We start from the raw sequence: 14,232 nt of genomic DNA, 5'->3' as shown, positions 1-14,232 counted from the left end.
TAGGGTAATTATTCAATTTAGGGTCTCGCAATATCGATGTAATTATGCTTATTCGACACAGTTTTGCTTCAAACAAATCTGGCAGAAAAAAGCGTTGCTCTGCCCCGGGAAATAAGATATTAATCGTTAATTTTTTTTTTCTTTTGTAGGTTTAATGTGTCCCATCCGTTTGGATATCGGACACTGTTGACTGTATTAGTATTACAGCTGTTCACTTCTGTATTGGTGTATGTAGATACGTGTATGTGTATATGTTTATGTGTATGTGTTTGTCCGCATTGTAATGAGCTCGGGTCCGCGTAGGTTCGCTATGCCCAGTGACCGTGCGGTACGGTCACCCCTGCGCGAAAATCATTAAAACTGATGAATATGCAGGTTATGAAACTTGTCATACCGACGAAATGTAATGACTTGAGCATGCGCAGCAGTCATATCCTCATGCTTCTTGGCCACAAGCGTATCCCAGTGAGAAATAGTACATCGAATCGACATCGATTTCGATGTCGATTCGACGTCGAATTGATGTCGAATTCATTATCGTTTCTCACTGGGATGCTCCGTCTAGCACAAGCCATGCAAAAAGTGTGCGAATTTCAAATGTCTATAGGTTTGCTTTTTATTCCTGCACTGCTGCACTGGTGCAATAAGTTAGAATAAGACAATTATATTTTTTCTCATTCTTACTTATTGCACTAGTGCAGGAATAAAAAACAAACCTTATATGTATTTTTACGAGCAACTCGTTTAGCGTGGAAAGTTGCAAACTTATGTGATGCAGTGAATGCTTTACGCGCGCACGCGCGCGCGCGCGCGCACACACACACACACACACACGCACGCACGCACGCGCGCGCGCGCCCCCCTCCAGCGCGCACCTCGTCCAAGTGAGTAAGTCCCAGATGCGCACAGTAATAAACGGACACAGCAAGCTGAGTGAAACGGACACAGTGCGAAACAGACGCAGACCAAATGCGCACACTGCACATGCGCACGGACCAAATGCACACACGGAAAGTCGCAAACGATTCAGTGAATGCTTTGCACGCGCGCGCCCACACACACACACACACACACACACACACACACACACGGGGGGGGGGAATGCAAGGGGGGCCTTCGGCCCCCCTCCCGCACCCACCCCGTCCAAGTCGCTAACCTATGTGGACTTTACTCTGCTTGCAATGTATATGGATTGCATTTGGTCTGTGTCCGTTTCGCTCTGTGCGCATTTGGTCTGTGTTCGTTTGTTACTGTGTCCGTTTCACTCAGCCTGCTGTATCCGTTTATTACTGTGCGCATCTGGGACGCTCCCGTCCAAGTCGCTAACCCATGTATACATTGTAAACGCAGCCATAATGTATAATTATTTAATATGCGTTTGATTGAACGGTGTGCAATTGAACGGTGTGCAAATGAACGGTGTGCAAATGATTGGTGCATATCTTTCAGTGTGCAAATGATCAGTGCGCATCTTTTCGTGTGCAAATGATCAGTGCATATCTTTCCACGTGCAAATGATCGGTGCGCATTTCATGGCGTGCAAATGAGTGGTGGGCAAGTGAGCAGTGTGCAAGTGAATGGTGCGCAAGTGAGCGGTGTGCAAATGAATGGTGTGCAACTTTTACGGGTCCAAGTGAACGGTGGGCATTTTTTTGTGTGCAAATATCCGGTGGTTAAATTTTATGTATGCATATAACTAGTGTATATTTTTAATCAAATTTCTTTTGTGTCCAAATGCATAGTGTGCAAATGCACCGTGTGCAATGCACCGTGGCCATTTGAACCGTGTGCAAGTGCACCGCTCTCTACTCTACCTCTGCCTTTTCCGTCGAGAGAGGTTTAATAGCGCACAGTACAATTAGACACGTTGCAATTGTCCACCGTGTTATTAGACACGAAACATTGGGCACCGTTCAATTGCGCACCGTTCAATTGGACACCGTTCGATTGGACTCCGTTCGATTGGACACAATTCGATTGGACACCGTTTTATTGGACATAGTTCAATTGGACACGGTTCGATTGGACACCGTTCGATTGCCCACCTTTCGTTTGCGCATCGTTCGATTACGCCCCGTTCAATTGCGCACCGTTCAATTGCACACCGTTCAGTTGCACACCGTTCAATTGCACACGCATTCAATCAAACGCATATTAAATATTCATTATGGCTGCGTTTGTAATGTGTACATAGGTTAGCGACTTGGACGGGGTGGGTGCGAAAGGGAGCGTCCCAGATGCGCACAGTAATAAACGGACACAGCAGGCTGAGTGAAACGGACACAGTAACAAACGGACACAGACCAAACGGACACAGTGCGAAACGGACACAGTAACAAACGGACACAGTGCGAAACGAACACAGTAATAAACGGACACAGACCAAATGCGCACAGAGCGAAACGGACACAGACCAAATGCGCACACTGCACATGCGCACAGACCAAATGCATACACGGAAAGTCGCAAATCCATGTGATGCAGTGAATGCTTTGCATGCACACATACACACACACACACACACACGGGGGGGGTGCAAGGGGGGCCTTTGGCCCCCCTCCCGCACCCGCCCCGTCCAAGTCGCTAACCTATGTGGACTTTACTCTGCTTGCAATGTACATGTATTGCATTTGGTCCGTGCGCACGTGCAGTGTGCGCATTTGGTCCGTGTGCATTTGGTCTGTGCGCATTTGGTCTGTGTCCGTATGTTACTGTGTCCGTTTCGCACTGTGTCCGTTTCGCTCTGTGCGCATTTGGTCTGTGTCCGTTTGTTACTGTGTCCGTCTGTTACTGTGTCTGTTTATTACTGTGTCCGTTTGGTCTGTGTCCGTTTGTTACTGTGTCCGTTTCACTCAGTTTGCTGTGTCCGTTTATTACTGTGCGCATCTGGGACGCTCCCGTATTTTTCGTATAGATTACCTATCGTTTTTAATCAATTTCTATCGTCATGTTTTATATAAATTAATCGTATTCTATCGTGTTTTTGGTTCGCAAATATTAGATTGCTTATCTAAAACTTATGATAGACTTTTTATCTTTCTGTATCATATTTTTCGTATAGATTACCTAGTTCGTAAATCTAGTAGTATCGTAAATCTAGTTCAAAAAATGTAAACGTTTTCTTTTCTTGTACAGAATCGTTTACTCAATTAAAATGAGTAAATTATAAAAGTAATGTGGTAGTCGTCTTCCACATCTTCCACAACTCTCGTAGCGAAAGGAACTGATTATTGCTTGTCTTAATCGTGTTGCGGGTGGTCTTTATATAGCGGGTCGGCTGCATTTGACTCACGAGAGAGTAATCGCCTACCAGCCTATCGGCGGCGCTGCGTACTAACTAAAAAGTTGGATAGAAAATGATAGAAACATATAGAAATTTGATAGAAAATTTATAAAATTCTTTCGTTCTTTATCGTATCTCAATTAAACGATTAAAACTTTATCTGAATATGGATACTTTCCTATATGATCTTACTTAATTATCTTACTGAATAGAAAAATTACGATTTAAAGTCTATACAAATTAATCTGAAAATGTCCCTATATGTATCTATCAAATATATGTTATAGAACAATAATCGTTTTCTATCGTTGTCTTTATAATAGGAGATATTTCAAGAAGGAACAATTATCACAGGCACACAAAAAAAGTGATCCGGCGGACCAGACTAGTCAATCCTTATGTATTTTGACCCGCTGAATCCAAATTCAAGGTCAGAATTACTAAATTTGCTCATTTTTTCTAACCTCAAAAAAACTTTTTTTTAATGTTGGTCCGGCGGACCAAAATAGTCTATTCTTATGTATTTTGACTCGCTGAATCCAAATTCAAGGTCAGAATTATTAAATTTGTTCATTTTTTTTAACCTCAAAAAACATTTTTTTTAATGTTGGTCCGGCGGACCAGAGTAGTCTATTCTTATGTATTTTGACCCGCTGAATCGAAATTCAAGGTCAGAATTGCTGAATTGGCTTATTTTTTTCTAACCTTAAAAAAACACCTTGGATCTTAAATGTATAATTCGGAGCGTGCAAGCTTGCGTAAGCACATTATCCGGGGAAAATTCAATACTTATAACAAGTCTAAGCTTCTGTGAATGAATAGCGTAGAAAATTCACTCCCTTTACCTATTATATTTAACTCTTTTATTCTAACCTTGGATTTGGATTCAGTGGGTCAAAATACATAAGGATTGACTGATTATATAGTCTGGTCCGCCAGACCAACATTAAAAAAAATTTTTTTTTGAAGTTAGGAAATGCGAGCTAACTTTGCAATTTTGACTTTGGATTCGTATTCATTGGATCAAAATACATAAGGATTGACTACTCTAGTCCGCCGGACCAACCTTTTTTTTTGTGTGTCTGTGTTATTTTATAATTCCGCCGGACAGAACATTCTGTTGTTCTTTATGATATCCGAATTAAACGATTAAAACTTTATCTGAATATGGATACTTTCCTATATTATCTTATTTGTTTATCTTATTGAATAAAAAAATTACGACTTAAAGTCTATATAAATTATTCAGATAATTCTATATTCAGATAAAGTTTTAATCGTTTGATTCAGACACGATAAAGAATGATAAAATGTTATGCTCGGCAAAATTGCGAAATAATTTTTCCCTGTTTAAAATATCTCCAATTATATAGACAATGATAGAGAACTATTATAGTATATAACATATTTTTAATAAAAACGTATAGGGACAATTTCAGATTAATTCATATAGAGTCTTATAGATCTTGAATCGTAATTTTCATATTCAGTACGATAAGTAGATAGGATCATATAGAAAAGTAGTCGTATTCAGATAAAGTTTTAATCAAAGTTTATTTCAAATACGATAAGGAACGATAGAATTTTATAACTTTTCTATCTGGCAGGAAATCTAGTGTCCGATAGAAACGATAGATTCAGATAAAATCATATTAAATTTCTATCAAATTTCTATATGTTTCTATCAGTTTCTATCGTACTTTTTGAACAGGGTAATAAGGGAATTAGAACGGGAAGGGAATAGAGGGACGTGGAGGGGGGGGGGCAATTAGACGTGAGGCTGCATAATGGCCATGGCGTGAGGGGGATGAGAAGTTATGTACATATATAGTATACATGGATGTGATGTAACTGTATTGGATAAGAGTAACGTGGCTGTAAGGTAGTCCCTATAAAAAACATCCCGTCACTCCGGTATAGGGAGCATGGAATAATCTATTTGTTTATTTTAAATATTTTCATAAATATTTATCATATTTTTTATACCTGGCAAACTAAGACATAAAGATATGTACAAAATATTTATTATAAATATCTTTCCTTCTTATAAATATTTTATAGTTGCAAACCTATATGCAGAGAATGCTTTGCACGTGCGCGCGCGCGCACGCACACACACACACACACACGCGCGCGCGCGCGCACGCACGCACACGGGAGAGCAAAGGAAAAAGGAGGATTTTTGTCGCTAGTGCCTTGCGCGATGCCTGGCGTGCGGTATTGCGCGTCCGCGGTCTGTTGGCTCGATGTGCGGTCCGTACTTGCGCATGCTCGGGCGAGCGCTCGCATTATACCGGGTGGTCCTTTAGGTCGGACGCGATGTGCCCTGTTGTCCCGGTGAATGACGCGTCGGTTTTTTGTCGCTGCACGAACGGTGCAATTTTGGGTGCACCGTTACAACGTAATAATTTAATCCTGTTTATTCTCGGTTAACAAATATAATAATTTTGATGGAAATTATTCACTTATACGGAGCTACCCCTATTTCAATATCCTTCACATACGTTATCAGAGACACGACCTTGAATAACTTTTCCTTATAACTTAATCGTTGGTCATTGTTTGTTAAAGAGTTATTAACAAAAGAAGTTTGAAAAATATTCATTTAAAATAAAACAACATACATAAGTACACACACACACACACACACACACACACACACACACACACGCACGCACACAGCCACATACCCACAGAGGGAGTGCAAGTGGGGAAGCTTTTGACCTTCTCCTCCTGTACCCACTCTGTCATTAAGGGTTTGTACAAAAATACGCAAATCTACTGTACTTAAAGTAAACGACGTCCACACTTGTACTGTACCACATGGGTTTGCGACTTTCCACGTTGTTCGTTTCCAATGTTTTTACATTAATCAAATAGCGACGTAAAATTGGTGGGTTAGAGTTAGGAAAAATTACGGGGAGGGGATGCAGGGTGAGGGCGGAGCTCCTCCCCCGCCCACGCGATTTCTGAGTATATTCTCTGAATATATTCTTTTTCCACACAAAATTTTGTGTGAAAATTTTGTGTGACATAGTTATTTCTCAACAAAATACCGTACTTTCGCGCATTTCTGTACAGGGCAGGCATGTACCAATGGAGTGCGGGAGGAGGAGGCCGAAGACCCCTCCACTTGCACCTTCCTGTGTGTGTGTGTTATTCTATTTTACATGGATATTTTTCCAACTTTTTTTGTTAATAACTCTTTAACGAACAATGACCAACGATTAAGTTATAAGGAAAAGTTACTCAGGGTCATGTCCCTGATAATATATGTGAAAGACTTTGAAATGGGGGGGTGGCTCCCTATGAGTGAATAATTACCATTTTGATTTCACGTTTTTAGGTCTTAATGATTTATATGAACGTAATAATAATTTTAATACACATAGAAGTTAAAAATAACAAAATTTTATATGTTACGTCTAGCGGACTTAACGTTTTTCCCTATCGCTGATCCTTCTAAGAAAAATAGATAAATAAAAGAAATCATATTCTGACGGCTGAAAATAGTTTTGTTGCAAACAAGAATGTTTGCATAGGATCGCTCTATTGTCACAAGTTTGTGAAATATAGCGATAATTTAAAATTTTATTTCTAAAGAACAATAAATGAATAAATCAAAAGTACAGCAATCAAACGAGGACTCTAGTTTTCACCCATAAATAATTTCTAAAAACGACCGTCAGATATGATTCAATTCTTTCTAAAGTCTAAAGGAATGTTGAATTTAGAATAAGAAATATCGTAATAACTATTTTTATTACCGGACCGTGCTCAACAATGCCTTAGATCGGTACCTAAGTAAAGGCAAAAAAAAGGGAAATATCGAAACTTGAAAAGAAAAATATTTGAAATATATCAGACAAAGAATTTCCGGAACTGTAAAATTTATTACTCAAGCAAAAACGCGGTTTGGGTTAAAATAACAACCGAAGGCGCAACTTTCTACAAATAGTTTACAGACAAATATAACAATAAATTCCTTTTTTTTTGTCGCCTGTCCCTTAGATAAGAAAATGAAAATTGTAAACCTCCCACCTCTGTACTCAAAAGTAATTCGGGTGGAGACCAGGAAAGATGAGCCAGCGATTGGTCATCTAAGCAACAAGTAACCTAAATGAATTTTTCAATAGACAAGCTCCAAATTTGGTGGCTTTGGAAGGGCCTACCAATCCAAAAATGAAACCGCCTACATCCTAACCCTTCCTTTCGGAAAACTTCCTATATAATCGCGATCCCAAAGACCGCGAGCAGCTCTTCTGCTTTCACCTTTACCGGAAAACCAGTGTGCGCTACAAGTCAAAAAATTCAAATTATACCTACGGGTCGGAGTTTGTGCTGTATTTGCAGTTTCGAGTTCCGCTGAACATTCAGTGCCAAAACATTCAGTGTTGACCATTTCAATTCCGAACATTATCGAACGGAAGGTGAAGTGAGTGCACTTGGGCTTACTACTCTCCAGCCTTGAGCCTGACTTGCTGCAGCCAGCAGAGAGCCGTCCGTAAATCCTGAAGCCAGGAATTTCACCCTCAACCAGAACCGTCTCAACAAGTAGTAAGTCTCAACCATTCAACTTTTACTTTTGGGTAGTTTCCTTTCGTTGAACACAATTAGAATATACGTATGTATTGCAGTGGAAAATCAGTTTTTCCACAAGAGAAATCGCTGGAATGTAAGACGGTCCCGGCGTAGGAGAGCCGAAAAAATTAGGCGGGCTCGCGAAACACTTGACGCTGCCTATTCAGAATACCTGGATTCCTTGGGAACTCCGTCAGCACCTTACCAACTTGAGGAACCCCTGTGTGATCCTCTAGAATTCCCGTCATTACACCACAACACTGAGGAACCTTCGTGCGATCCTCAGGATATCCCGTCATTACACCACAACCCTGAGGAACCCTCGAGTGATCCTCAGGATATCCAGTCAACATCCCATAACCTTGAAGAACTCCTGCGTGATCCTCAAAATATTCCGTCTCCTCCGCCCTCTCCTATTTATTCTCCGATTAGTTCCTCAGAACCTGAAAACATTCCATCTCCACCTTCTCCTGCACCATCCATAGAAATAGTAGACGAATTAGATCGAGTCTCACCCCGGCCCCGCTTTTATCACTACGACGGAACTCAAACATCGTTAATTGAGCTTTTAGAACAATTTCCGTTAAAAATAGACCCCTCATTACAAAATTCGCAATTTCGCAATTAACCCGGACGCAATAAATCCGGAAATTCTATTAGATATCCTTCCCGCACTTGCTCTCTCAGATCCCATCCCAGTCTTCATTCCCCATTACTATGATCCTTTCGCCGTTCCTACCGATTTTTTAAATAACTTCTTCCCCCCATCTACCGTTATTCTAGAGGAGCTCACACAATAACAATAAAAAGTAATAGATAAGTTCAAAAACATGACAAGAATCATCTGTTCCATTTCTCTCCGAATCACTTTCTTTTTTAATTAAACAAACAGCAACTCTAATGTAATATACATATATATATATATATATATATATATATATATATACACATATGTATACTCTTACTTTTAAATTTAAACTCATGTCAAAGATACAACGACTACAGCTTTGTAAATATAATGTTAAAATAAATGTTTGTTAGATTTAAGTAATTCATTTGTGCATTTAATTTCAACGACCTCCCTTCATTCCGAACAAGGATAGCACCAGGTCCGATCCCGAGTTAAAGCGATTCAATTCGTTGACTCAAAATTTGGACCGACGTACTTGGACGTACGACTTGAAACGGGTTATAGCGGGCCTTATTGGCACGTTGACCTGCATTTTCGAGTCACAAACAGTACGACCCGAGGCACCTACCCTCTCTCTTGCGTGCCTTCGGGAATGGTAAGTCTCGTTACGTCCTTCCCTGCCTTAACCATTCTTCCTGAAATATCCTTCTCTCAAATAAAAGAATTAAATCCTACAAGGCTGGACGTAACATATATATCACTAAAACTTGTTTAATTAGTGGTTAAATTTAATTCTTTAATATTTACAGTGTGAATGTTCATACATTCTTATTTTTTTAGCATTGCGCGATTTGTTGCAAGACTGTAAATTATAATGCTCATACTCTTTTTGTTTCGAATTGAATAAGTTCATTATATGAATTAATTTACTCACTGATAAATTTTACTCTCCATTGTGTTATCAGGGAAGGAAACGATCCGGAAGATTACTCACGACTGACATATAGAAAGTTACTGGAGGAGACATGCAGATTTGCGAATATTCTCAAATCGAAAAGTGTTTCCATGGGAGATAAGGTAGTGATTTATATGCCAATGATCTTGGAACTACCGATCGCCATGCTGGCTTGTACGAGGATAGGAGCAGTTCACAGCGTAGTAGTAAGTAAATGCTGATAATGATATAAACAACATACGTATAACAGGTAATGGGTAAAGGACACCGCATTCAATGGAATTTGATTCTCAACTAAAAAAGGAGGGTCTATAAGGCCGTTCTTCTCTTCTTCATGAAATTGACTCAAATTTTGCTGAAATAGTTTCCATAAATATTCTTATAATTTTCTTAAATTATTTATTAAAACAGCGTATCAATTCAGAGAACAAGGCATTTAAAGTTTTAGATTTTATATGGAATTTGATGTATTTGAAGAATAACAATCTGTTCGTAATCTGTTCTGTTATTAATTCCTGTTATTAATCCTAATCACTAAACTTTCTTAAAAATTTTGTATAGATATGTTTAAAATATGTAATTTTGGTGATTTTAATTATGTGCGGACACATTGAGCATAAGACTTGAATTCAGAGATTTGGGCGATTTGGCATCTTACAGTGCGAGATTTAAAAAAGGCCCAGCTCTAACAATTTTAAGATTGTTATAAGCGTTAAAAATTTATTTCTATTCATTTTTCATTTAAATACGTGATTTAAAGAAAACCTTAAATAATTGATGTACAGGCACAAAGAGGTAATGGAAAATAAAATAAAAATGTGCAATCTAAGTAGTATTTAAATGCTTTAATTTAAAAAAATGTATTGCTCTTTTTTTTTGAAAAATTAGGACATTAGTTGTCACTATGTTTTTATTATTTAGGAAAAAAAATGAGTGAAAAAAATGTTTTGTGCGATTTGAATAAAAACATTTTATCTTTAAACAGGCAAAATAATAAAAAACCGCATAAAAAAAGATTAGACTTTTAAATGCGTTATCAGAATATTTATATATTTGTCTGACATACATAATTATTTGAATTGAAAAAATTTAATCAAGCTGAACAAATTAATTTTTTTTTAATGTATGTATTTTTTTATAGATTTGGAGATCTTTTTCCAGAATTAAAGTACACATGTTAATGTTAGTCTATAAATTAAATTTAATAATAATAATAATAAAGCGAGAGATGATTCTCATGGTCCTCATACGAGGCCCTACCACTAGCACGCAGACAAAGTCTAAATTATGCCTCCCTGCTTATTAGTTGCCTTTAAGAGAGCCTCGCTTTCTTCAAACAATGGAGTAAATCCTTTACAGGCAACTGCCTCGGTTCTGATTCGGTTCTAGAACACCTGATCCCAACAGGAGTTTCCTTGGTCCGACCAGCACTGGATAGCACCCAAGAATATAAAGATTAGTTTCCGCCTTTTCTTCACAAAACCTGCAATCGAGCAACTACAACTCAGCTTGTGCAAGTGGTAATTAAGGTCACCATGGCCTATCAGTGGCTACATTGCGAGTTTGGCGTCTTGTCTACTCAAAGATTTTACGTTTCTAGCCAAACGCTCATCAGAATACTCCTCTAACAGGGCTCTGACCTGTCTGCATTTTATCTCTGTTTCCTTTCTCCAGTATAACTACTTTAAGTGCTGGTTTATTTCCTTACCATTTGACTGTACGAGTAGATTTTGATGCGCCTTTCTATCCTAACGGATTCTAATAGATTCTGGGCACATCTAATAATAGCTTTCGCTTGGAAAACCGTAGCATATTTGCCAAGCAGAACGATTATCTTTGTCCCATTACGGTGACAGTAAAGACCGGCTTCGTTCCGGAGTTATCTGTAAACCAGACATCTCCATCCTAAGGAACAGGTTCCTTGATGCCCGGTTCGACGAATCACCGGCCTTCTGTTTTGCCCCATCGCAATAACGGAGTCTGACAAAATCCTTGACAGAATTGTAACCGACCTTGACCACTTTAAGGATGAATACAATTCTCGCCTGTCTGCAAGCGTATAGCCCAGCGCCAAATAAGTCCTCAAAGTCCATGTGAGCGGATTGATAATCTGTTTCTTCTGTAGAAGAGCCGGAAAGAACCGATCCGGCCGATTTAAAGTATTTGAAAGCTCTTACGGCTTATTTGATCCTATTGGGCCTAACGATTTTAGCCGCTAGAGACCAATTATTCTTTCATATCCCGTATAAGCCCATTGTTCTTTGCTGTATATCTCGCCCTGCATCTCCGCGGAAGCCCGGACAATTAGATACCAACAAGTGAATCAAACATCGTTCTCAGTTACCACCGTCCCGTCTTTGAGACAAATGATTTCCAAAGCCGCGTTTCGATGTCTGGCTAAAATACGAGCCTAACTGCTTCGGGTAAAGTGGCCTTCACGGGAGTGACTCACTTGGACACAGTACAATTGGACACAGTGCAGATGGACACGTTGTAAATGGATACAAACTAATGTACACGGTTCAAATGGACACGGTTTATTTGGACACAGGAATTTGGTACACCGCAAAGTTTTACATCGTAAAGTTGTACACCGTACATTTCTATACTCTTTTGTTTAGGGCACTCCTACCGACGGGGTGGGGACGGGAGGGGGACCAAAGGCCCCCTCTTGCACTTCCGGGTGTGTGTGCGTGTGAGTGGCCACGGTTACGGTGTAGAAATGTACGGTGTACATTATTTTGTGTCCATTTGCAACGTGTCCATTTGCATTGTGTCCAATTGTACTGTGTCCAAGTAACCATTTTAATAGTTATTTTAATAGTAATTTTTGGAGGAACAAAGGGACGCTAAAATTTTTTATTAACAACCGGAAAAAGTCGAGTCTACACAAGAGGAATTATATCCATTCTTAAAATCGAATAATTGCAGTATTAATATGCTAAATTACATTTCAATTAAAAAACTTTTTATTAACTATAACACAGATATTTTAAATTCTGCATCTGTGGAAGGCATGCTTAGCATCGATAATTCTATAATGACGTCACAAAAAGATCATTTTAATGATATATTTGAATATCAAATTTTAATTAAAAATTAATAAAAATTTTTATTAAAATTTTGTAACGAAGAGAATGTATAAATCAATGTATGACAGCTGATGTAGAGTTATATTTCATTAAATTCTGATAATAGTAACATATTATTTAATTTTTTTTTGTCTTTATAAAATTCTTATTTAGTGTACATAAAATAATAAAATACATAATTAAGCATATAATTATGCACATAATTTACAGTCAGTAAAGCATAAAATGTAAGATTCTTATTTTTTATATTTACTTGTAACTGTAACTATTTTTACTATAACTGTAATTACTCACTCTTTCGAACGTGATCAAAACGAACTTTATGCGGTATTTCTCGTGTCCATTATGAACGTAAGTAAAACGAACGTGGCCATTTCGAATGTGTCCATTTCAAACGCGAGTAAAACGAACGTGGCCATTGTGAACGTGCTCATATTTAACGATGGCCATTCCGAACGTGGGCAAATTATAGTCACTCAAATTCCAGTGGGTGAGGAGTTCTTTAATAAGAGAACATACACGAGAAAAGGACAATACATATCATGCGCGCGCGTGCGCACGTGTGTAGTCCTTTTCTCGTATGTATGTATGTGCGCGCGCGTGTGTGTATGTATGTACCCAGCTGACAAAATGATGCGAACTTTGCATGAAGTTTGCCGCAAACTAGATCAAACCTTTGCAGCAAAATTACGACAAGGTGTCCGCATTAAACTTAGCTTTTACTGGCAAGGCTTGTCGTAAAGGGAGCGTTGCATTTGCAGACGGTTCGAATGGACACGGTGCATTTGCACACCATTCAGTTGCACACCGTTCACTTGGACACAGTGAGAAATAACTATGCCGAGAGCACTCTACCGACAGGGTGCGTGTGGGAGGAGATTGAAGATCTCTTTTATACCTCTCGTGTGTGTGTGCGCGTGCGCGCGCACGTGTGTTTTTGTCCGTTTTTTTTCGTGTCCAACTAAACGCTGTGCAAGTGAGCGGTGTGCAACTGAACGGTGTGCAAATGAACGGTGTCCAAAAGCACCGTGTTCAAATTAACGGTGTGCAAATGAACAGTGTGCAAAATATTATGTCCAAAACTACCGTGTGCAAATGTACCGTGTCCATTTGAATCATCCAAGTGAGTGCCACCCGTCGTAAATAGTATGACGCATATTTTATGCAAGTAACAGGATAAACTTGCTAGTAAAGAATAACAACAAAATTGTGGCAAAAACAAGGCAAATCTTTCTATACACAATATACAAGCAAATTTATGGCAAGAACAGGACAAATTTTGTCAAAATTAAGATCGACAAAAATAAAATATTGGACTGATCATGTGTGAATGGTGCAATCGTACTTGGTTCTCTGATCTTGACGAGCCCTTTTTATTTACCCAGTAGGTGAATCTTTTTCACAAGAAATGCGCCATCTAGAAGTAAATAGTAAAGTTACCAAGAAATGAAGTGGTCCTTGTTAAAACCTGATAACGCAACTTTGTTATTGGTATAAAATATGCGTTATTGGTATAATGTGTTATTGGTATAAAATATACTAAACTGTTTGCGGACACACCTTGTCGCAATTTTGCCGCAAAAGTGTGCTGGGCAAGTTTTACTTTGTTTTTGTTACTAATTTGCCGTTATTCTGTGTTTAACAAGATTTTTTTCTATTCTTACCATAAATTTATTGTCATGTCGTGTAG

At 38.7% G+C, this 14,232-nt stretch overlaps 1 protein-coding gene across 2 annotated transcripts in view; it reads left to right on the top strand.

Annotated features, from left to right (window-relative positions):
* LOC105836085 (acetyl-coenzyme A synthetase) overlaps window positions 1-14,232 on the top strand; it is a 63,755-nt gene that overhangs the window by 17,511 nt on the left and 32,012 nt on the right. For both annotated transcript variants that reach the window (XM_036287854.1, XM_036287853.1), the window contains one exon: window positions 9,461-9,656. In XM_036287854.1, coding sequence (XP_036143747.1) covers window positions 9,461-9,656 — 196 coding nt within the window. The remainder of the gene's footprint in view (window positions 1-9,460; window positions 9,657-14,232) is intronic.

Source organism: Monomorium pharaonis, chromosome 6 (assembly GCF_013373865.1).
Source record: "Monomorium pharaonis isolate MP-MQ-018 chromosome 6, ASM1337386v2, whole genome shotgun sequence".
NCBI lineage: Eukaryota > Metazoa > Arthropoda > Insecta > Hymenoptera > Formicidae > Monomorium > Monomorium pharaonis.
The sequence above is the reverse complement of the archived record's forward strand: the minus strand, read 5'-3'. Positions and strand labels throughout refer to the sequence as shown.